Source organism: Nannospalax galili, unplaced genomic scaffold, assembly GCF_000622305.1.
Source record: "Nannospalax galili isolate Female #2095 unplaced genomic scaffold, S.galili_v1.0 scaffold488, whole genome shotgun sequence".
Taxonomy (NCBI): Eukaryota; Metazoa; Chordata; class Mammalia; order Rodentia; family Spalacidae; genus Nannospalax; species Nannospalax galili.
The window spans coordinates 1,965,511-1,987,046 of NW_008360316.1; the positions used below are offsets into that span (position 1 = coordinate 1,965,511).

The 21,536-nt window shown below is 43.8% G+C and overlaps 2 protein-coding genes and 1 pseudogene across 7 annotated transcripts in view; 1 reads left to right on the forward strand and 2 right to left on the reverse strand.

Annotated features, from left to right (window-relative positions):
* Nucleotides 1-13,304, forward strand: part of Ebpl (EBP like) — a 79,045-nt gene extending 65,741 nt beyond the window's left edge. The window contains exons 5-9 of one of the 5 annotated variants that reach the window (XM_029559586.1): nucleotides 4,769-4,809; nucleotides 5,585-5,630; nucleotides 9,590-9,626; nucleotides 11,444-11,519; nucleotides 12,392-13,304. In XM_029559586.1, coding sequence (XP_029415446.1) covers nucleotides 4,769-4,809; nucleotides 5,585-5,630; nucleotides 9,590-9,626; nucleotides 11,444-11,519; nucleotides 12,392-12,522 — 331 coding nt within the window. In that variant the 3' untranslated portion in view covers nucleotides 12,523-13,304. Of the gene's footprint in view, nucleotides 1-4,768; nucleotides 4,810-5,584; nucleotides 5,631-9,589; nucleotides 9,627-11,443; nucleotides 11,520-12,391 lie in introns of those variants that run through there. The other 4 variants (XM_017796077.2, XM_029559588.1, XM_029559587.1 and 1 more) reach the window with 4 other exon arrangements.
* On the reverse strand, nucleotides 11,197-12,856 carry Arl11 (ADP ribosylation factor like GTPase 11). 2 transcript variants are annotated; one of them, XM_017796075.2, is made up of 2 exons: nucleotides 12,775-12,856; nucleotides 11,197-12,262 (listed from the first exon to the last, which is right to left on the reverse strand). In XM_017796075.2, the coding sequence occupies exon 2, from the start codon at nucleotides 12,060-12,062 to the stop codon at nucleotides 11,532-11,534; it is 531 nt and encodes a 176-aa protein (XP_017651564.1). In that variant the 5' UTR covers nucleotides 12,063-12,262; nucleotides 12,775-12,856; the 3' UTR covers nucleotides 11,197-11,531. The 2 variants fall into 2 exon arrangements, with proteins under 2 accessions (XP_017651564.1, XP_008823196.1); XM_008824974.3 differs by having other exon boundaries at nucleotides 11,197-12,268; nucleotides 12,775-12,854.
* A 1,685-nt stretch (nucleotides 13,305-14,989) lies between the features above and the next one.
* On the reverse strand, nucleotides 14,990-15,496 carry LOC108490281 (annotated as a pseudogene).
* Between the last annotated feature and the right edge of the window lie 6,040 nt (nucleotides 15,497-21,536).

Sequence of the window (21,536 nt, forward strand, 5' to 3'; positions counted from 1 at the left end):
AGAATGATGTTGGCTGTGGGTTTGTTATATATGGCTTTAATTATGTTGAGGTATGTTCCCTCCAGTCCAATTCCCTCTAGGACTTTGAGTATAAATGCATGTTGAATTTTGTCAAAAGCCTTTTCTGCATCTATTCAGATGATGATGTGGTTTTGTCTTTAAGTCCATTTATATGATTAATGATGTTTATTGACTTGTGTATATTGAACCATCCTTGCATCTTTGGAATAAAGCCTACTTGATCATGATGGATGGTCTTTTTGATGTGTTTTGTTGAGAATTTTTGCATCTATGTTCTTTAAGGATATGGGTCTATTGTTTCTATTTTGATTGTGTCTTTTCCTGTTTTGGGTATTTGAGTGATGTTAGCTTCATAAAAGAATTTGGGAGTTCTCCTTTTGTTTCTATCATTTTGAATAATTTAAATTGTATTGGTTGGAAGTCTTCCTTAAATATTTGGTAGAATTCTGCTGTAAATCCATCTGGGCCTGGGCTTTTTGTAGTTGGGTGGCTTTGTATTACTGTTTTGATTTCCTTATATGAGTCTGTTTAAACTGTTTATCTCTTCTTGGTTTAACTTTGGTGGTTCCCATGATTTTAGATATCCATCCATTTCTTTTAGATTTTCAAATTTGGTAGAGTATAGGTTTTTAAACTATTCCCTTATAATGGTGTGGATCTTTTGGGGGTCTCTTGTGATGTTTCCCTTTTCATCTCTGATTTTGTTGATTTGGATTTGCTCTTTCTTTCTTTTGGTTAACTGGGCTAGCGGTCTGTCAATCTTGATTATCTTTCCAAAGAACCAGATCTTGGATTCATTGATTCTTTGTATTGTTATCTTTGTTTCAATTTCATTAATACTTGAGTGACAGTGTTAGGCCATTTATTTTGGCTCTTTCTAATTTTTTAATATAGGCACTTAGAGCCTATATTAAAAAATTTGGTGGGGACATAGTGTTTTGGCTTTCCATTTTATTATTTTTTGTTGTGATTTTGGCATGTGAATTTCTTTTGTTGTTTGTGATTCTGATATGAGAATTAAGTTGAAGTATGCTTCTGTTTCTATTGGTGTGCCTTGGTCCTTTCCTTATTGGTTATGTAAAGCTAGTTGGTCCAGGTTTCAGGTTCTCTTAGGTTTTATTTTGGAGGGAACTGATAGCTTCAGATCAGCTACTCAGGGGCACCCACAGAAGCCCAAGTCAGGTTCCAGTCAGGCACACTCAGGCTTCCTTTTAAGGTTCAGACCCCTACTAGCAGGAACTCAGAGCAAAATTTGGGACGTTCCCTAAGGGGGCGGGGGGGAATTTGTGACTCTCAGTCAGTCTGCTGAATTTTCAGCCTTATGCCAGAGGGAGGCCAGAACAAGCACTCTCTGGTGGTCTGCTGAGATCACAGTACACAGATGGAAGTCAGAACCTGCCCTCTCAGGCTGTCTGCTAAGATTGAATTTTTAAACTTTACATGGAGATAAACTGTGCCCTCCCTGAATGACTCCATATTGTGTGAAACAGTGGCTTTCAGGCTGCAGCTTGCTCTGGGCCACCCCATTTTACAATAGCATTTGCCTCCATACAGAATGCAGATGCAGATGAAGCATGACTTTGTTCCCCATTGTGTGTGTAGACACCACCACCTGGGCAGCACCACTCCTGAGGCACAGGCTGTTAAGTAACTTGTTCCTAGAAGTAAAAAAGTACCACCATAAATTTACCAAAGTAGATTGGGAACATATGAACACATGGATGTGATTAAAACTAGCATCAAAATCAGGCCTGAGAATTGATCAAACATGCCAGACTGATGAAGGGTCCAGCGGCTTCACCTGGACCCCACACAGAGAAGGACACCTAATACTGTTATGTGACAGCCCCATGGACCTGTCATGTGACCCCTTGGTGCATGTATCAGGGACTGACAGGCAGAGGACTCTCCATTAGCTCTGGGACTTCAGCTCAGCTTGATCCCCACAGCTGATGTGGCATACTTGAATTGCCCTCCTGTCCATCTGCTCATGCATGTGACCTGCACTGTCCCTCTGGAGTGCTGCAGTTCTGTACCTTGCCTCTGCAGCTCACTCAGTCCTGAGGCCAGCTCAAGCCTGTAGCACCCACAGCCCAGCTCTGCACCTCCAGCAGCTCTCCAACTGGGTTCACGTCCCTTTGCATTCCTATGAGTTCCCCCATCTGCCTTCATTGAAGCCTCTTTCAACTCTTTGAAACTTTTTGCATCCTCTTTAATCCTTCACAGCCATTCTGTAACCTATATACATATCTAGAGATATAATTTATATATAATGTGTGAGCTAAGAGTTAATAATTAAAATTGGAATAAGAGGGGCTTAGCTCAGTGGAAGAGCACATGCCTAGCTGCACAAGGTCTTGAGTTTGGTCCCCAGCTTAAAAGATAGAAAAGACAAAATCATAAAATCGGAAAAAAAATAACTTTCATTTGCCAATGTTCAGCTAGGAAGGGAAGTCTATACTGATAGGGTTCAGATCCATGTGACCCCAAACCCAGAAACCAAAAGGCCCCTAAGAGGAACTGAGTCAACCAACTCCCAGCCACCTGCAAGCTTACAAAAGCAGCTCCAGGAATTTAATGACCCAATGTATTGTGATCACCAGAGCATGCTGACAGGCTGACAAACAGGTTTCCCAAGCCCTTAGCTGCAGTTAGTTCCTGGAAACCTGTAATTGTAGAAAACATGTTTTTTTTTGTTGTTTTTTTGTTTGTTTGTTCTTTTTTGAGACAGGGTCTCCCTGCAGCCCCAGCTGTCCTGGAACTCACTATATAGACCAGGCCGGCCTTGAACTCAACAGAGATCTGCCTGCCTCTGACTCCCAAGTGCTGGGATTAAAGGTGTGTGCCAGAAAACATGTTTTATAGTAAATGTTTTTCTCCTCGATAACTTTCACCAGGTACAGACCCCACACCCTCCCTGAGCAAGCAGCCCCCCCAAACGGTCCCAAACAGCAGAAAAATATTCTTTTTCCAATTTTGTCTCTTAATAAGCTACTCCCCTGTAGCCATTAGGCTGCTGGTTCTTCCTCACACCTGAGTTGAGGACCAACCCTGCCAAACTCAAACTCCTGCTTTGCCAGAGTCCTCTTTGTTTCTGTTTTGAGGCAATTCGGATCTCTGCCACCCTTTTATCTAATATGTACTACTTGACAAATTGTAGCCAAGGAAATCAACATAGTTTGTGAATTCATTGTTAATGAATTCTGACATTGTAGAATGACATAATCACCTCTATTTCTGGCATAGCGTTCTCATGATGCTTTACTTAAACTTTTAAGGTTTGCTTAATTTTTAAAACTTGTTGTAAATTATATCCTTCAAGGAATGTAACTCAGCCAGAGGTCCTATATACAAACATTGTAAAGACATCTAAGTACAACTGACTCTCAAGAAGCCCACGCCAAGGCTAGAACAATGGCTCAGTGGTTAAAAGCTCTGGCTGCTCTTGCAGAGGACTCAGGTTTGAATCCCAGCATCTGCATGGCAACTAATAACTGTCTGAAATTCCAGCTCCAGAGAATCTGATGCCTTCTTCTGACCATGAGCACTGCACCATATGGATGTACTTACATGCAGACAATACACTCATGCATAAAATTAATAATAATAAGCCCATACCCACTGCTTTGATGAGCACTATACATTCTCTCTCTCTCTCTCTCTCTCTCTCTCTCTCTCTCTCTCTCTAACTCTCCCTCTCCCTCTCCCTCTCTCTCTCCCTCTCCCTCTTTTATCTCTCCTTTATCTTAATAAATTCATCAAGGTTGCTTCACTCTGGCTCATCCTGGAATTCTTTTCAGAGGTGTAGGCAAGGATCCAGTTTTACTTGCCTGGAGGGCCCTGAGGAGGAAGAGAGTTCCTCAGGCTGCCGGTGGCAGTGTGGAGCTGTGTCTCCCTCTGCTGCTGGCGAGGGTGTTGTCACACTGCCAGGGGAGGAGCAACCTACAAATGTAGGACACAGTGGAAAAATGTGGCTTTCCCAATTAAAGGCCAAAGTTCCTTGTGCTTGGGCACCAGCAGTCCCTACTGAACTGTCATAGTTTGTGATGACTCTTCCCTCAGCCTTTTCTCACCCCAGCCTGAGCTTTCTCCAAAGCTGTCTTTCCTCTTTTGTGTCCTAGGAGGTCAGTCATTAATGGAGAAGCTAGACAGAGATATGGGGGGTGGGGAGAGGCCAGGCTAGTCATTCCTACCCACCCCCTAACCTGAAGCAGTATTCTGGACCAGCCAGTTATCCCTTCCATCAATTCTTGGTCTATCCAAGTGCCTGGGAAGGTGACAGCTCCCCTCTGCCAGGGGTCCTGGCCATTGGGATGATGACCCAGATTCATTAGGACCTAAGGCAAGGTTGCACCTGCTCTCTTTTTGGTAGCACACAACATGCCTCCTTTGTTTCTTTCTATTTATCCCTTTCTGCCTACCTAAAGCTTCTCCCTTCTAAATCTCAAGGATTCATTTAAAGTATAAACTTGCCAAACATGGTGTCCCAGGCCTGAAATCGCAGACCCCAAGGGCTAAAGCTGGAGGATCACAATTTTGAGGAAAGTTTGGGCTATGTAGTGAGATCCTGTCTGAAAAGCAGGAAAAAAAAGTGTAAATGACTACTGATCCAAACTGTCCTTCTAGGAATAGTTTTCTTAAAAACTTAAGTCCAAGGAATGAATCTATAGTTGTATAATTCTAGAAGTGGCTAAGTGTGAGATTCAATTCCCACCTTCTGAAATCCTTTCTTTCAACCTACCTACAGGGCCTTCAGAAGAGGAGGAGGAGCATTTGCAGTGCCCAAAGGTGATGCAATGCTGGACTTCCAGGTTCTTCCCTGAAAATTGTACTGGTCTAGGGCCAAGGGGAGGAGAAGACCTGGGACAGAGTTGACTGTAGGAGACGCTGGAGGCCAATGTCCAACACACTTCAGCGGGTCTAAGTACTCTATTGGACTCTCCTCTCCCTTCTTTACCTGCCCCATTCACCAACCTTATCATATCTCCTCCAAGTTGGGTTCTGGAGAGTTCCAAGGGTGAGGGAAGGTGATTGCAAGAGAAGGCTGGGTTCTTCACACTGTATGCTTCATTTTCATTAATTTAAAAAAAAATTATTATTGTATGTGCGTGCACATATGAGTGCATATGCCTTCAGAAGCCAGAGTCATTTGATCCCCAAGGAGCTGAAGTTACAAGCAGTTCTGAACCACTTGATATGGGTGTTGGGGACTGAACTCAGGCCTTTGCAAGAACAGTGCATGCTCTTAGCCACTGGGACATAATATTAGCAGTGGTCACCTATTAAAAGCTGGACATTCAAAGGCAGTGTGCTGGATAGCTTTAGTTGTCAACTTGATATACCTGGTTAGAGGAAACCTCAATTGAGGAATCGTCTCCATTGGATTGGCCTGTGGCCATGTCTGTGGGGCATTTCTTGATTGTTGAGTGATCTGGGAGGGCCCAGCTCACTGTGGGCAGTGCCACCTCTGGGCAAGTGGTCCTGTATTGTATAAGAAAGCAGGCTGAGCACAGGCCAGGGGAGCAAGCCAGTAAGCAGTAGTCCTCCATGGTCTGTTCTCCAGGTTCCTACTCTGAGTTCCTGCCTTGGCTTTCCTTGATGATGAACAGGTAGGGACTGTGTTTGCTTCTTCTTTATCCATATGTCTCTTGTACATAGTTGGGCTATTTGCATATAGTATGTGCTCTTAAAATTCAGGTCGGTGAGCTGGAGAGGTGGCTCAGCAATTAAGTGAGTAGAGTTGGTGTTAGTCAATCCTGATGAACTTCAAGCCCAAACTCTGAGCCAACGCACTCACCTGTATTTAGACAGCACTGATATGAGCAGTGCTGATATACACTGGATTGTATCTTCTTTTTGGAAGCAGTTCTCTCAGGGATGAATTTTCATAGGCCAGAACAAAAATTACATAATTTTTTAAAACATCCTTTCCACCTATTCTCTTGGTTAAACAAACATTATATCACCTGGAATTAAAGTTTGTAGATCGCAAAGAAAAGATAGAATAAAATTGAAAAATTATATGGAGTCATGTTAATAAACAAACCATTTATAATCATGAAGATTTTTAAAAAACTTTTTAATGTGTGTGGTTTGCCTACATGTAAGTATTCCATGTGTGTGCAATGCCCATAGAGGCCAGAAGAAGGCATCGGATCCCCTGGAACTGGAGTTACAGATAGTTGTTAACCACCATGTAGGTGCTGGGAACTGAACCCTGAACCCTGGTCCTCTGTAAGAGCAGCCAGTTCTCTTAACTGCTGAGCTATCTAGTGAAGCTTCCTTTTATTTGAACAATTGGAAGGGCTTCTATGAGAACCAGTCTTAGGGTTTATAATTTCTTTTTTTAAAAAAATATTTATTTTTATTTTATGTGTATGTGTGTATTGCCTACATGTAGGTAAGTGCACCTGTGTCATGTTGTGCAATGCCCGCAGAAGACAGAAGAGGCTGTCAGATCCCCTGGAACTGGAATTACAGACAGTTGTTAGCTTCCAGGTGGGTGCTGGGATTTGAACCTAGGTTTTCTGCAAGAACAGTGTTCTTAACTGCTGAGCCATCTCTCCAGCCCCAGGGTTTATAATTTCATGCTTGGAGTAGGCTGCAAAAATATCTATGGGCCCCAGGATTGGAGAGGGAAGGATTCATTATCAGACTTAGCTCTAGATCTGAGTAGAGCATGCCATTTCTGAGGGAGAATTTTAAAGATTTATTTTTCTTTAAAGATTTATTTTTATTTTCTGTGTATGAGGGTTTGTCTGTCTATATGTAGGCCACATATATGCCTAGTACCTGAGGAGACCAGACGAGGGCATTGGATAACCCTAGGGCTAGAGTTACAGGTGACTGTGAACTGAACTTGGGTCCTCTGCAAGTGCTTCTAACTGCTAAGCCATTTCCCCAGCCTTGAGGGTGAATTTTAAATCACACAACTTATAGATGCAGAGCCAAATTTCCTAGGGGGCAAATATATCAGAAGGGTGGATATCAAGACAATGAAAAGAAAATAAATACTCTTTTTCCCCCTAAAATTGTTCTTTTTTTTTTTTTTTTTTTTAAGAGAATCTAGGGTCAGCCTTCACTGCCCTGTGAAATCCTTCCTTGGGGGCAGCTCAGGGCAGTCAGGATTTGGAGTTCATAGTGATCTCACTGGTCACACTGCAGTGCTCAGTCTTCCTAATTAGAATCCTACAAAACCCACCTAGACTTTTCCTTTGCTAGGATACACTGGGGCTGTGCACCCTTCTTCCCCATGTGGTCTGCCTACTCACTGGTGTAACTCAAAGCTCAGGAGCCAGCTATTGGGACCTGAAGGGGAAATGCAGGGAAATAAATCTCCCTCCGAGCAGGATGCAAGCATTCAGCCGAACATGGTACACATCTCAGGCAGTCCCCTGGGAGCTAGCAAAGTTGGACTGACAAACTCAGCCCTTCCACAGGAGTTCTCAAGGCAAACAATGATGTCAGTCCCCAAGCAAGAGAACCTGATGAAACCTATTTGTCACTCACAGTTCACCCTAGACCCACCTGGCAAACCACCATCTGTGTGAGCTAATTGGCTTTGCTGGAAGGGAAACAACCTTCAATCTTTAGGACAAGGGATGGTTTTACAACTCAAAACAAGGTTAGGCACCCACCCTCCCACAGAAACCAGGACTGCCTTCTCCCTTGATTACATGCCTACAGCCCAAAGCTACAGAGATTACTCAGTTAGCTACATAAATACTTTTGAAAAGCTATCAAAGAGATCAAAGAAAGAACTTAAAATCACAAGTCTCCTACAATAAATGCTCTAAGAAAAATAAGAATAGTGAAACATCTTATATTCAACAGGGAAACTCAAGCTTCTTTTTATCCCTTTCTTTTTATAGATCTAGGGAACTGAACCTAGGACCTTATGCATGCTAGGCAAGCACTCTACCACTGAGCTACACCTCCAGCTATCTAAGCCTCTTATTTTTTATTTGAATTTGCTTTCACACACCCAAGAAGTGGCAACAGAGATCAGCTTCTCCACCTTCTACTTTGAGACTTGCCTGTCATGATCCAGGCACTGAGGTGAGAGGCACATACCAGTCCTGTTAACTTCCTATCTGGCTATAGGTTCCCACTTCCTACCCTTTCTCCAAACAGGCTAAAAGTCAAGTCTCTGAGTATGACACATTCTAGAAACTGTATTACGACTTTTGTTGCAAGGAGACCTGGGATAGAAATTGGTACCCTCATTTTGGCTCTTAAGCTTCCCATTTTCATATTTGGATTTCATTTTGTGGAGTTGGAGGAGTAATTAGACCAAATCTGTGATTCTTTTGGGAGTCATACTTGTCTTTGAAAGTATTACCAAAGTTGGGGCTGGGAAAATGGCTTAGAGGTTAAGAGCACTGGCTGCTCTTGCAGAGGACCTAGGTTTGACTCCCAGCACCCACATAGCTGCTATCAACTGTAACTCCAGTTCTAGGTGATTCAGCACCCTCTTTTGACCTACATGGGCATTGTATGACACAGGTGCATTTAAATACATGCAGGTAATACACTCATACACATAAAATAAAAATAAATAAAATATGAAAAAAAGAAAGTATGATCAAAGTCATGGATTCCCTTACCTACATACACACACACACACACACACACACACACACACACACACAAAATGACCCAAAACACCACATTTTGCAAGACAGTTGTGGGGTTTCTTGGATCCTGGGAAATGATTTTACTATTGCAACCAGAATACTGGAGCTCAGGATGTCTGTCACTACAAAGCCAATGAGCACAGACAGGAACTGTCTTTAAGTTGTACTCTATTCAGAGAGCTGGCAATTTGAGAAGGCAACTGGTTAACACCTTAAAAACTGCCTTCCATCCCTGTAACCAGCAGGCTTTTTGGCGGGGGAGGAGAGAAAAGGAGAAAGTAAACTAAGGTCATCAGTCAGTCTCTGGCCCTGGTCAGGTGGTTAGCAGCATTTCTGAGACATGTGATGTTTGTGTCTCTCTCATCACCTCTTGCACACTTCCTTCATTCTGCAGATGTTTGGGCTCAGACACTTCTTAAAATACTGAGTCTAGTTTCTGCCAGTATTAAACTTGTACTCTTTCAGGGGCATCTGGGGTTGGGGTGGGGCAGGATTGACTCGGAACAACAAACCATTGACAGTGTGTATATGCTAAGCTATTAATAACATGCACATGCAGATTCCTTTTTATAATATGGAAAGTGTGTCTTTATAATACAGAATATAACAGTGCCTCTATCTATCCCTCCTGTCCCCTGTCACTGTTGATATGAGGGAGAAACATTGCTGTCACCTGAATCTGCAGATTCACAATTCATCCAGAACACCAGCCTCACATCTAAGAGCTCAGTGATTTGTGTTGTTTGTTTTTGAGACAGGATCTCACTATGTCACCCTGGCTGGCCTAGAACTTTCTATGTAGACCAGGCTAACCTCAGACTCACAGAGAACCCCTGCCTCTGCCTCCTGAGTGCTGGGATTAAAGGTGTGCACCACCATACCCAGTGTTTGTTTCTTGTTTTGTCCCAGATTAAATGCTTTCTCTGTTACAGAACCCTCCTAGAGTCAAGAGATCGGCTGCAAAGTCAGGTGAGGAAAGTGAGTTTAATTTATGCCAGCAGACTGACAGCCGGATCAGTCTATAATGGTGTCGGTCCCTCACTCAAGTTTTTGGGGAAGTTTATAGTTATATGTGAGGAATGCAAGCAAAGGGCAAATAGCACATATGAGATAAGTAAGTTGTTTACAGGTAATGTGATCACAAAGGTTACAGGAATGTGGCAGTTTTGGAAACCCAGGGGATGGGGAAAGATTCTTGTTTACATCCCCATTCTTATTTCTTATTTACCTTGGGACATTTCAGGTCCAAATTTCTTAGCAACCATTCAAAGTTCTTAGAAACCATCTAAAGAGTTTCATTACCATCACATTGCAAGAGATGTTAGCAACTCTTTGAGGTCTTACTTTTCTATCATATCTCTACATGTTTTCATTAAAAATTAACTCATTTGATTTTTTTTTTTTTCTTTTTTTTTTTTTTTGGTCTTTTTGAGGCAGGGTCTCCCTGTAGCCCCAGCTGGCCTGGAATTCACTTTGTAGACCAGGCTGGGCTCAAACTTACAGAGATCTGCCTGCCTCTGCCCCCCACCCCCTCCCCCAAGTGCTGGGATTAAAGGCCTGCATCACCACACCCGGCTCTCATTTGATTTTTTTTAATGTATTAATTTTTATTTTATGTGTATGAGTGTTTTGCCTGCATGATCTAGGTGCACCATGTGTGTGCAATGCCAATGGAGGCCAGAAGAGGGCATTGGATCACTTGGAACTGGAGTTTCAGATGGTTGTCAGCTGCCATGTGGGTGCTGGGAACTGAATCTGGGTCCTCTTCAAGAGTAGCCAGTGCTCTTAATTGAGGAGCCATCTCTCCAGCCCCACATCATCTGATGTTTTTAAGGACAGGATCTTACTTTGTAGCTCCTGCTGGCCTTCAACTCACGATCCTTTCACTCCTGACTCCTGAGCCCTGGGATTACAGGCATGTACTAGTGTGTCCTTGATCTGATTCTTACACTTCTGGTCCCCAACCCCAGAGTACTGGAGAATGAACTCAGGGCTTTGTGCATGCTAGGTACTGAGCCATAGCTTCAGGTTGATCTGTTTAAAAAATACTTTTCACACTTTGGGGGATATGCATACACACTTGCCATTACATTTATGTATGCATGTATGTATGCATGTGGCATGGCACATATATGGACAGAGGTGCTTTTTCCACTGAGTCAGTCCCTGATCTAGTTTTTAAGGAAAGACATGTGCTACAAGGAGAAAACGATGTTAAAAAAGAAAGTAAAAAGAGGTTATTATTATTATTATTATTATTATTATTATTATTATTTTAGACCAACCTAGGGTGCAGGGCAAAGAAGAGTTGATTAGGATTAGAATGAAGGGTGGATTCCGGAAGAACCGAGAGCCCCGTGGATCTCTGCAGATTCTACATAGGCAGACCCGAACCCTGCAGATTCTATGTAGGTAGACCAGCTAAATCCTAATGAGAGTGATAATGGCCCATGCCCAGAAGCCATCAGGAAGAATGGCTGTAATGAGGTCTAGTTGACACTCAGATACAATCTCAAAACCTCTTTTCCTTTGTGAACTTAGTTCTCAATTTATTATGCAACCATCTTTGTCCCATTCACCCTTGTTAACAAGCTATTACATGAAGTATTTTGAGGGTTTTCATTTTCCCTCAGGGCATTATTTTTCAAAGAACAGTTGATTTTCAACATAAACACCACTGAGAATAAGTCCTGAGAAGAAATTTTTCTGTCCATGAATGTAAGGGTTTCTCGTGTGATAGACTGAGCTGAAGTTTCTCAAGGATCAACTGGTCCTTCCTTTCCCAGGAACAAGGAGCAGCTGTTCTGCCTGCCCAGGAGCTCTGGCTTTCTCTGCCCCACTGGCTGTCACCTGGAGTCACAGGTGACTGGCATTTCAGCGGGATTTCAGCAAGCTCTTCAGGCTCTGCAGAGCCTCTGGCAGCCCCTGGCCTGTGAGGGCACTACAGGCCTGGAGCTGCCAGCAACGGTCCTGGAATCTCTCTAGGCCAAGCCTGTTTCTGATTTCAAGCAACGGAAGAGCATCAGGCGCCTCCTGCTTGTTGGCCAGCACCAAGAAAGGGACGCTGGCCATGTTGGGGTCTTCTAGGACTTCCTTAAGCTCCGCCACTGCCTCAGGCAAGCGGGCTTCATCTGTGCTGTCCAGCACATACACGAGGATGTCAGTGCCTTCCAGGTAGTCCTTCCAGGTGGCCCTGAGCTGGGTCTGTCCCCCGACGTCCCAGAGGATCAGTGACACGTGTCCAGGAGCTTCAAGTGGCTCCACGTTGAACCCAACAGTGGGCAGGGTCTCCACCACCTGGTGGCCCTTCAGTTTGTACAGGAGCGTGGTCTTGCCTGCAGAGTCCAGGCCCATCATTATCACCTGGGCTTCTGCCCGGTGGCCTCTGGAATTCACAGAGCCCATGGTGGCTCCTGCTAAATCCTATTCGAGAAAGGCTGGCGGCACACAAAGAGCAGCTACTCCAAAATAGACCAAGAAATTTAAGGAAATGTTTCCAAGCCAGGCCTGAACTTTGAAAGATCCAGGAAGTAAGGGGATTGACTGATATCTGGTGCTGCCTGGGGAAGCTGAAGGACCTCCTTGAAGACGCAGAGTCAGGGCGTCTGTTCCTCAGGAGTGAAAGCAAAGAGGCAAAGTGAAATTTCAGTTAGATTCGGTTCCGTAGAAATTGCAGAAAAAATGCTTTCCATTCTCCATGGTCTGTGGTCTCTGACCTTTTTGTTTTCCTCCAGGAAACCTAAACCCAGAAGTGGTGACTACACCATGTTCCAGGACGAGTGAAGCAGCCAGGTCAGCTTGTGCTAACTCTGCTCCTTGGAACTCCTCCAGGACAGGGCACTGGCCTGCGTCTAATAGCTATTGACAACCACTGTTGACTGGGCGCAGATTTGAGTCAGGGCCAAGTAATTTCTTCCTCTGTCTAAAGGTCCTCTAGATCACTCTATGTGTGTTAAAAGAACCCCAACCTTTAAGGCACAGAACTGTCTAGACTTAGGAGAAACCAACCTGGGTGGCCCAGAACCTTTGGAAGTGCTGCATCAGCACCTCGGAACTGTTGTATCAGCTGCCTTTGTTCATTCCTCCTGCCAAGGGTAGAAGACCAAAACTTAGTTACCTCTGTGATGTGGCTGGACGGTGGCTGGCGAACTCCTTGAGGCACTCCCCCACCATCAGACTGCTTTCTGCTTGTTGTAATGTCCCAAGAGTGAGGCATGAAGGAAGTGCGGTGGCTGTTGCAAGTTCTCCTTTTTCTGCTTCCTTCTCAAGTGTTTGGGGCAGGACAGCCTCCTGCAGGAGATCTGCCTCAGAGATGCCCCCAGCTGTCCAGCTGTAGTGGAGCAGGGCTGCACCAGCTCTCATTTGCTAACAACTGAGCCCCGAGGTCTAAAGGGGCATGCAGAAGCTCAGAGGCCTGTTCTGCTGCCTCTGTTGCTTGTCCCTGGTACTCCTGTCTCTCCTCCTGAGGTTCTGAAATGCAGACCTTCTTCCAGAACATGTGTCAATGTTTTTCTGGTGCCTGGAGGTTCTTTGATCTGTGAAACTTGTCAGAATTAAAATGGAATCACTTCTGTCAAACTCTAACCAAAAGGGAGAAGAAAAAAATATCTCAATAATTAATAAATAAATGAAGGAGGGACTCTCATGCATGCATGGCTGATAAGAATTATTCATAAGACTGCTAGAACTACAACCTTCTCTCACACACACACACACACACACGGACACTAGTTCTGCAAAGATATCTGCCCAACCTTGTCTAATCTTGGAAAGGTACCACCCTTATTACCCTTACTATCATTTTTTGCAGCTTAAGATTATTTCAAAGTATTGTCTATAATCTTACTATCTTTTTGTGTGTGGTGTATGCATATGTTTGTGTGGATATGTGCACATGCACACGTGTGCTCGTGTGTGTGAGGCCACAGGTTGACATCCAGTGTCCCCCTAAATCTCTACCTTACTTTTTGGGAGGTCACTGATTTGTCTAGACTGGCTGGCCAGTAGGCATCCAGGGTCCTCCTGTCTCTGGCCACTCCAGTGCTAGAATTAGAGTCTTAATAACAGCATAATGAGCTTTTACATGGGTGTTGGGTATCTGGATTCAGATCCTCATGCTTGCATGGCAAACATTTACCAGCTGAGCCATCTCTCCAACCCATTTCTCCTCATTTTTGTCTTCAAAACTTTTCACTTGACCCAACCCTCCTTGAAGAAAGTTTCCTTTGGCTTGTGAGTTTACATTGCAGTGTTTTGCTATTCCCAAATAAATAGCATTGGCTCGTCTGGTTGTGATTTAGGTAGACAGAACCATATACACTTTAAAATGCCATCTAAGTATGGTTTTTAAAAATGCCAAAACTAGATATATATGTCAAAGACAAATCATAAAAACTAAAAACCTGTGTTACTGTGGTGAAACTGGGCAAATAAATTGTTTGGGGCTGAGGATGTAGCTCAGTTGGTAGGGTGCTCATGTAGCACACACAAAACCCTGGTTCTGTCCCCAGCACTGCTTAAAACCAGATGTAGTGGTGCATGCCTATAATCTCAGCACTTAGGGAGTAGAGACAGGAGAATCAGAAGTTCAAGGTCATTCTTAGCTACATAGTCGGTTCAAGGCCAGCCCGGGTTACATAAGACTTTGTCTCAAAAAAATATTGTTTCATTTAATTTTATAAAGTTATTGCTTTTTTTCCCCTTGAATGGCACCATTATGATTTATCCATTTTTTTTTAGACACCTCCAGAGTACATACTATTTTAAAGAATCAGCTAGTTGGAAGCATTTATGAGGGAAGGAACACTGTCCACAGCTGTCAGCTCTGAGGACTTCAGGGGCCACAGGGGCAACCTGCAGGGAGGCCCATTATGGTACTAACCCTGAGGTGGTCCTTCAGGCCTGGACTGGGAGCTTAGCCCCCCTGGACATTAAAGAGCTTTTGTAAAGACTAAGGCCACATGCTAGCTGCAGAGGATGAGAGAGCGCTGGGCTTCAGCAGTAATCTCATTGTGAACTCTCTGTACCCCAAGGCCCCTGTGGCCTGATGCTCTGTATATCTGTATCTCAATTCTTTCTGCTCAGTGAGAAGAGATGCTTTCCCTCACATACCCTGTGTGGGAGCATTAGAAAGCTTCTTCCCTGGGGAGGTGATGTGGAGCAGAATCACCCTGGGTTTGATTGGAGCCACACTTGGTTTCTACTACTTACTTGCTGTGTCACTTCGAGTGTTTTTAAATTTCTCTAAGCCCTTTCTTTCTCTTTCTCTTTCTTTCTTTCTTTCTTTCTTTCTTTCTTTCTTTCCTTCCTTCCTTCCTTCCTTTCTTTTCTTTTGCACTTTTCAGTTTATTGTATAAAGGAGTTACATTAGTCTAAGTTAAAAGCTGCCCCAAATGGTTACATTATACAAGCTGTGAGGTTTTTAAACTTGTGACAAGGGAAAAAAGGAATTCTACTCATGGCAAGCAAATCCTCACTTAAGCTTCAGAGAGCCACAAATACTTAAAACCCACGAACCTTCAGCTGATCGTCCTTAGCCAGTCCCATCTCTATCAAGAACTGGCCTATGTTCCTATGCTGGTCACCCTGTAGCTGAATTACTTCTCCATGTTCTGGATACTCAATTACAGTACCATCGCAGGAAAATTTCTTCTAAAATGCCTTCACTAGTTTCCTTTTATTGTAATCATCAGTGATCCCTTGGACAGAAGTAAGGGTCTTCCTGCCTTTCTCTGTTGAATTCTTGTATTGATACAATCTTCAGTGCCAGCAGGAAGCAGGTCATCACCCTTACTTGCATCAGCAAAGGAGTCAAAAGAGTGGAGGTTCTGGGTTACCATTCCTTTTCCTGAGTGGAATTGGAGGGGAAGATAGGGGGGTGGTGGAGGGGGAGGGACAGAGTGCCAGAAAGCAAGGGGCCTTGAGGGGGAGGCAGCTGAGTCATCAGTGGCAGATCACTGACTGGGCCGCATCTCTTTATTTATTTATATAATGGGGTTGATTGCTGTAAAAATGGTACCTTGCCTGAAACATTATGAGAGGGATTCAATAAGTTAACATACACACATTGAACACATAGTCCCCAACCTGACCTCTTGACCCAGGCTCATTTTACTTAAGAAACAAAGAGCTATCTGAAACTGTGATGTAGTTAAGAAAGTGACAGTGATCCATGGGAATGTGAGTACCTTTGGGACCCTGGACTTCAATTTCTAGACCTAGGATAAGAAAGTAAGGTATGTGGGGCTCATTCACACCAGAAGACGGGGGTCTGTGAGCCTGCCCCAAACATAAGGACTTTTAGAGGTCCCTCATGGTTCAGATGTAAGAGTTGAAATACATTTCTACCAGGTATTACATGGGTAAGCCAGGCTTGGTGAGTCCAGGCATATTCCCCACACTTCTTCCCAAACAATTTACCAGCCAGAATGCTGCTCATCACATTTCTTTCTTTTTTTAATTTTTTAAATTTTATTTTATGTGTGAGTGTATTGCCTGCACGTAAGTACACCTGTGTCATGCAATGCCCGTGGAGGTCAGAAGACAGCATCAGGTACACTGAAATTGGAGTTATGGACAGTTGTTAGCCACCATGTGGGTGCTGGGAATTGAACCCAGGTCCTCTGTAAGAGCAGCTAGTGCTCTTAACTGCTGAGCCATCTCTCCAGCCCATATTTTCTTTCTTTTTTAAAAAATTATTTATTTTTAGCCGGGTGTGGTGGCGCATGCCTTTAATCCCAGCACTCGGGAGGCAGAGGCAAGCAGATCTCTGTGAGTTCAAGGCCAGCCTGGTCTACATAGTGAGTTCCAGGACAGCTGGGGCTACAGGGAGACCCTGTCTCAAAAAGACCAAAAAAAATTATTTTTATTTCATGTGTATGAAGTATTTTGCCTGTATGTATGTAAGTGCACCTGTGACATGCAGTGCCCACAGAGGCCAAAAGAGGGTGTCAGATCCCCTGGAAATGGAGTTACGGATGGTTGTTTGCTGTCACGTGGATGCTGGGAACAGAACCTGGGTCCTCTCAAGAGCAGCCAGTGCTCTTAAGGACTGAGCCACCTCTCTAGCCCCACATCACATTTCTCATGACAGCTCTTTGATCCAAGATCTGGGACTGGCTTTCTACCTGAGTAGGAGAAAGGGGCACAGAGAAGACATTCACTGGGGCTGCCAACTATGCAATGTCTAAACAGCTTGTTTAGAAAGATAGGAAGTTGCTGTGGGGGGATGAGGTTTTGTTTCGTTTTCTTTGTTTTTAACAAAAAGCTGACAATTTTATTTTCACGTTTCACAGTATAAATGAAAACTGCAGTTTTTTGTTCTACTTCTCTCCAATACTGTTGTTTTTTGCTAGGAAAGGGAGAAGTCGTCCTTGTCATGCTGCTAGAAAACACTCAGATGCAGCACCATGACCTCCTGGTGAAATGGAACACACAATACAAAACTGACAAAACCCTCTGCTCTTTTTATTCGTCTGGCTGACTTGTGCCAGGCTGGGTGGACACCATACTGAAGCAAGCAGGAGGCGTCATTACTGAGGCTCAGACATCATGGGCATGTGGTTTTCAATGGATGGCCTCATTCCAGGAGCACGTTCCGTGGGCATCATCCCAGATAGAGGGGGGTCCATCACTGGCATCATGGGAGGGCCTCCCATATTGGATGCTTGCATCATACCAGGATGAAGAGGACCCAGGAGACTGAGGGGAGCTGGCATCATGGCCCCTGCAGAAGGAGGAGCAGGGAACAGAGCTGGAGATATCATTCCTGCTGAAATGCAGCTGTTGTTTTGTCAGGCAGGCTCTGGGCTCGCTCTCCCATCCATTTCTGACAGTCCTGCATAGTTTCCTTGTGTTTCCTACCACTGCAGTGTGCCTTTCTCACAGGTGATGAGTCATGGGGAAGATACATATTTCAGTAGTCACTGTACTTCTGTGCAGGGCACAGAAGAATGCCACATAGTGATGGCCTAATTAGGAGTCCTTTAATAGCCGGTGGTCAAGAGGGAGCTAATGTCCAAAAGAGATCTTGACCCCAAGGAGAAGTAGGGCAGGGTTTATAAAGCCTAAAACCACAATTACATCATGCCAGGGGCAAAGCCAATAACTATAGTTACATCAGATCATCATAGTTACACCATCGGGGACAGGTCAGTTAACAAAGAAATTTTCAGTTAACAGAAAGTTTCTAAGTTTCAGTTATAAGTTTCACAATATTGTAGAAACATACTCCCTTGAAATGTAGATGTATGATCTGAGCAGGGGGATGAGGGGAGGGGGGAGGCAGAAACACAGGATGAGCAGAAGTCAGCTACAATAAAATGGACTTAGTTTTGCCATTCCAGTCACAATAAAATGGGCATGTTGCTCTGCAGGTCGTTAACTACTCAGTTCCATGCCTCTAGCCCAGCCTTCTTTCTCTGGCCCTGCCTTTCTATTTGTCTGTGGCCCTGTCTTTTGTCTCTAACTTTTCCAGCCTGAAATACTTAATTAAATAACTGTTTCCCAAGACTTATGTCTTTTAAACTAAGATTTTATTTATATGTTCATATATCCACACAAACCCCAAAAGATGTCAAAGAGCATAGTAGTACCCTGTGCTCTAGCTGTGCAGGTCCTCTGCTGGAAAACAGCCATCATTACTTCTTTCACTCTTTCAAGATTTATTTTATTATTTTTTAAAAAGTGTGTATATGTGTATTTGTCTATGTGTAGGCATGTGGTGAGTTCAGGTGCCCGTAGAGTCCAGAAGAGGGCATCAAAACTCCTGGAGCTGGAGTTACAGGTAGTAATGAGCCTTCTGACATGGGTGCTGGAAACTGAACCCAGGTCCTCTGCAAGAGCAGTACACATGCTTAATCACTGAGCTATCTCTCCAGCTCAATTTCTTTTAAATGAATTATTTTGTACACATATTTATTGGCGTCATTGGTTTCTTAGTTTTTCCAGACATAGTCTACATATGTATAAGTTGGTAGGATTCACCAGTTTTTCCTGGCTCCCCAGGCCCCAACTAGTCATACACTTAGAGGAATGCCAGTCATTTCTCCATCCGCATTTCTCAGCCCTGGGCTATGTTGAGATCGGTGAGAACATGTCGGGGGAGTGGGCCAGCAGTCCCAAGAACCCCCTAACTTTCTTGTCCTCTGCCAGCTCCCCAGTGAGTGAATTGGGGAAGGGACTAGGTAGAACATGTCAGAGTTATCTTTTGGGGTTCCCATGGTAAGAGACGACACTCTGCCAATGTTACAGGTTCAACTTCTTTAAGAAGTCTAGCTCCGTCAGTGACTCATTTATTGGGCAAGCTGTGGAGCCCTCTGCCATTTATGTGAACTTGGGATTGCTGCCACAGGTGCAGTGTGTTTACAGGTTGTTTAGACATTCGGTACCTGAGGCTATGCTTTCCCCAAGTTAGAATACTGGCAGAGAGCACAGGGTGAACTCATCTACTGAGCCCAGTGGCTGCACCAGGCAGTACTTAAAAAGGGATTATTAGAAGGTGCTTGTGGACTGCAGTGGGTAGGGGATAGGGATGCAAGACATCCAGTAATGCCCAGAATAATTCTGTACAAGAAGAAATATTTCTTGAAATTGACTTTTGAATGTCCCAGATATTTATGCAGTAAAACAACAACAAAAATCACTACTTAAAAATTATCTGATTCTTAGGCTAGAGAGATGGCTCAGAGGTTAAGAGCACTGGCTGCTCTTGCAGAGGACCCAGGTTCAGTTCCCAGCACCCACACAGTGGCTACCAACCATCCGTAACTCCAGTTCCAGGGAATCTGACACCCTCTTTTGGCTTCCCCAGGCATTGCACACACATGGTGCTCTTATATGCATGCAGGCAAAACACTCATATACATAATAAAAATTTTAAAATTAAAAATTATTCAATTCCAGACTGGAGAGATGGCTTAGTGGTTAAGAACACTGGTTGTTCTTGCAGAAGACCCAGGTTCAACTCAGGGGAACACCTCATGAACAGAATGGATCAAGTGGAAAAGAAAATATCTAGGCTTGAAGACAAGGTGGGGGACTGGGATCACTCATCAAAGAAAATCCCAGCACCCACATGGCAGCTAACAACTGTCTGTAACTCCAGTTCCAGGGGATCCGACAGCTTCTTCTGTCCTCCGCAGGCATTGCACAACACCAGTGCACTTACCTACACGCAGGCAATACATGCATACACATAAAATAAAAATATACAAATTCAAAAAAGAGAATTACAAGGGGCCGGGTGTAGTGGAGCACACCTTTAATCCCAGCACTTGGGAGGCAGAGGCAGGTGGATCTCTGTGAGTTCAAGGCCAGCCTGTTCTACATAGTGAGTTCCAGGAAAGCTGGGGCTACAGGGAGACCCTGTCTCAAAAAGACAAAAATAAATAAATAAATAAATAAATAAATAAGTAAATAAATAATTATTCAATCCCAAAGAACCCATCCACCTGCCTGCCACCCCATCCACCATGCTACTTGGGCATCCATGATATGGCATCCTGTCACCCCAACCCCAGCTTCAGACCCCTAAAGCCAATCTGCCTACCTGCAAGCCATCCCACCTACTGCACTGTCCAGGAATCATGTGGTGTCCTGTGACTCCAGGTAGGGACTCCCACCTTGGCCTCCAGCCCACATCCATTTGAGAATGGTGTGGCACCCTGCACTCAGTCTCCGAGAATTGCTGTGACCCCAGTGCCTGCAACCCAAGAGCCACCTGTAGAACTGTCTGAACCTTCCACTGAATTCTAAAGATCAGCAGGGAGACTCTTCTAACTGTACAGAAGGTTTGCTCCTGGGCTCAGAAGTGCACCTATGCTTAGCTGTGCTGGGAGCAATCCTGACACCCCATTTGCACATCAATACAGATGTGTACCAAGACTGAACCCCAAGTGCCATTCAGCTGGTCCACAATCTGACAAGTTGGGATAACAGCAGACAAAGATCCAAACACCCACTCAACAAATGTGAGATCAGATATCCATACCAAAAAATACCATTGCCAATGACCTAACTCCAGATGCCTAGATTCCACTGCAAAAACCCAAATGACATGAATAACCAAGACAATATGTTTCCTCCAGAAATATTTTCTCCCTCGTAATGTTCTCTGAGAAAATCAACTTAATTGATGCACAAGACACTGATTTCAAAATAGCAATTATAAATATGTTCAAGAAATTCAAAGAGGATATGCATAAATTCTGAAATGAAGACTTCATTAGTCTTTGCATAGTTGAATTAAATAGATGAAACAATTCAAGATGAAAACAGAATTTAATAGACAGGATTTTTGAATAAAAGCCAAATGGAAATAAAACTTGAAATGAGAAACTTGGCAAAATAAAAAACTCAGGGGAACACCTCATAAACAGAATGAATCAAGTGGAAAAGAAAATATCTAGGCTTGAAGACAAGGTGGGGGACTGGGATCACTCATCAAAGAAAATGTTAAACCTAAAAACAAACAAACAAACAAACAAAAAAAAAAAAACAGGAAAGGAGCATGCAGGAACTCTGGGACTCTATAAAAAGACCAAACTTAAAGTCAATATGGGCTAGGCGTGGTGGCACACGCCTGTAATCCCAGCGCTCGGGAGGCAGAGGAGGTGGATCTCTGTGAGTTCAAGGCCAGCCTGGTCTACATAGTGAGTTCCAGGACAGCTGGGGCTAGAGGGAGACCCTGTCTCAAAAAGACAAAAAATAAAAATAAAAAAAAAATCAATATGGAAGAAGAAAAAAACCAGGTCAAAGGCACAGAAAATATTTTTAACAAAATCATAGAGGCATAGAGGAAATTTTCCAAAATCTAAGTATTTGAATAAAAATGTCCCACATAAGCTCCAAGCATTTGAACACTTGGATAGTTGGTGGCAC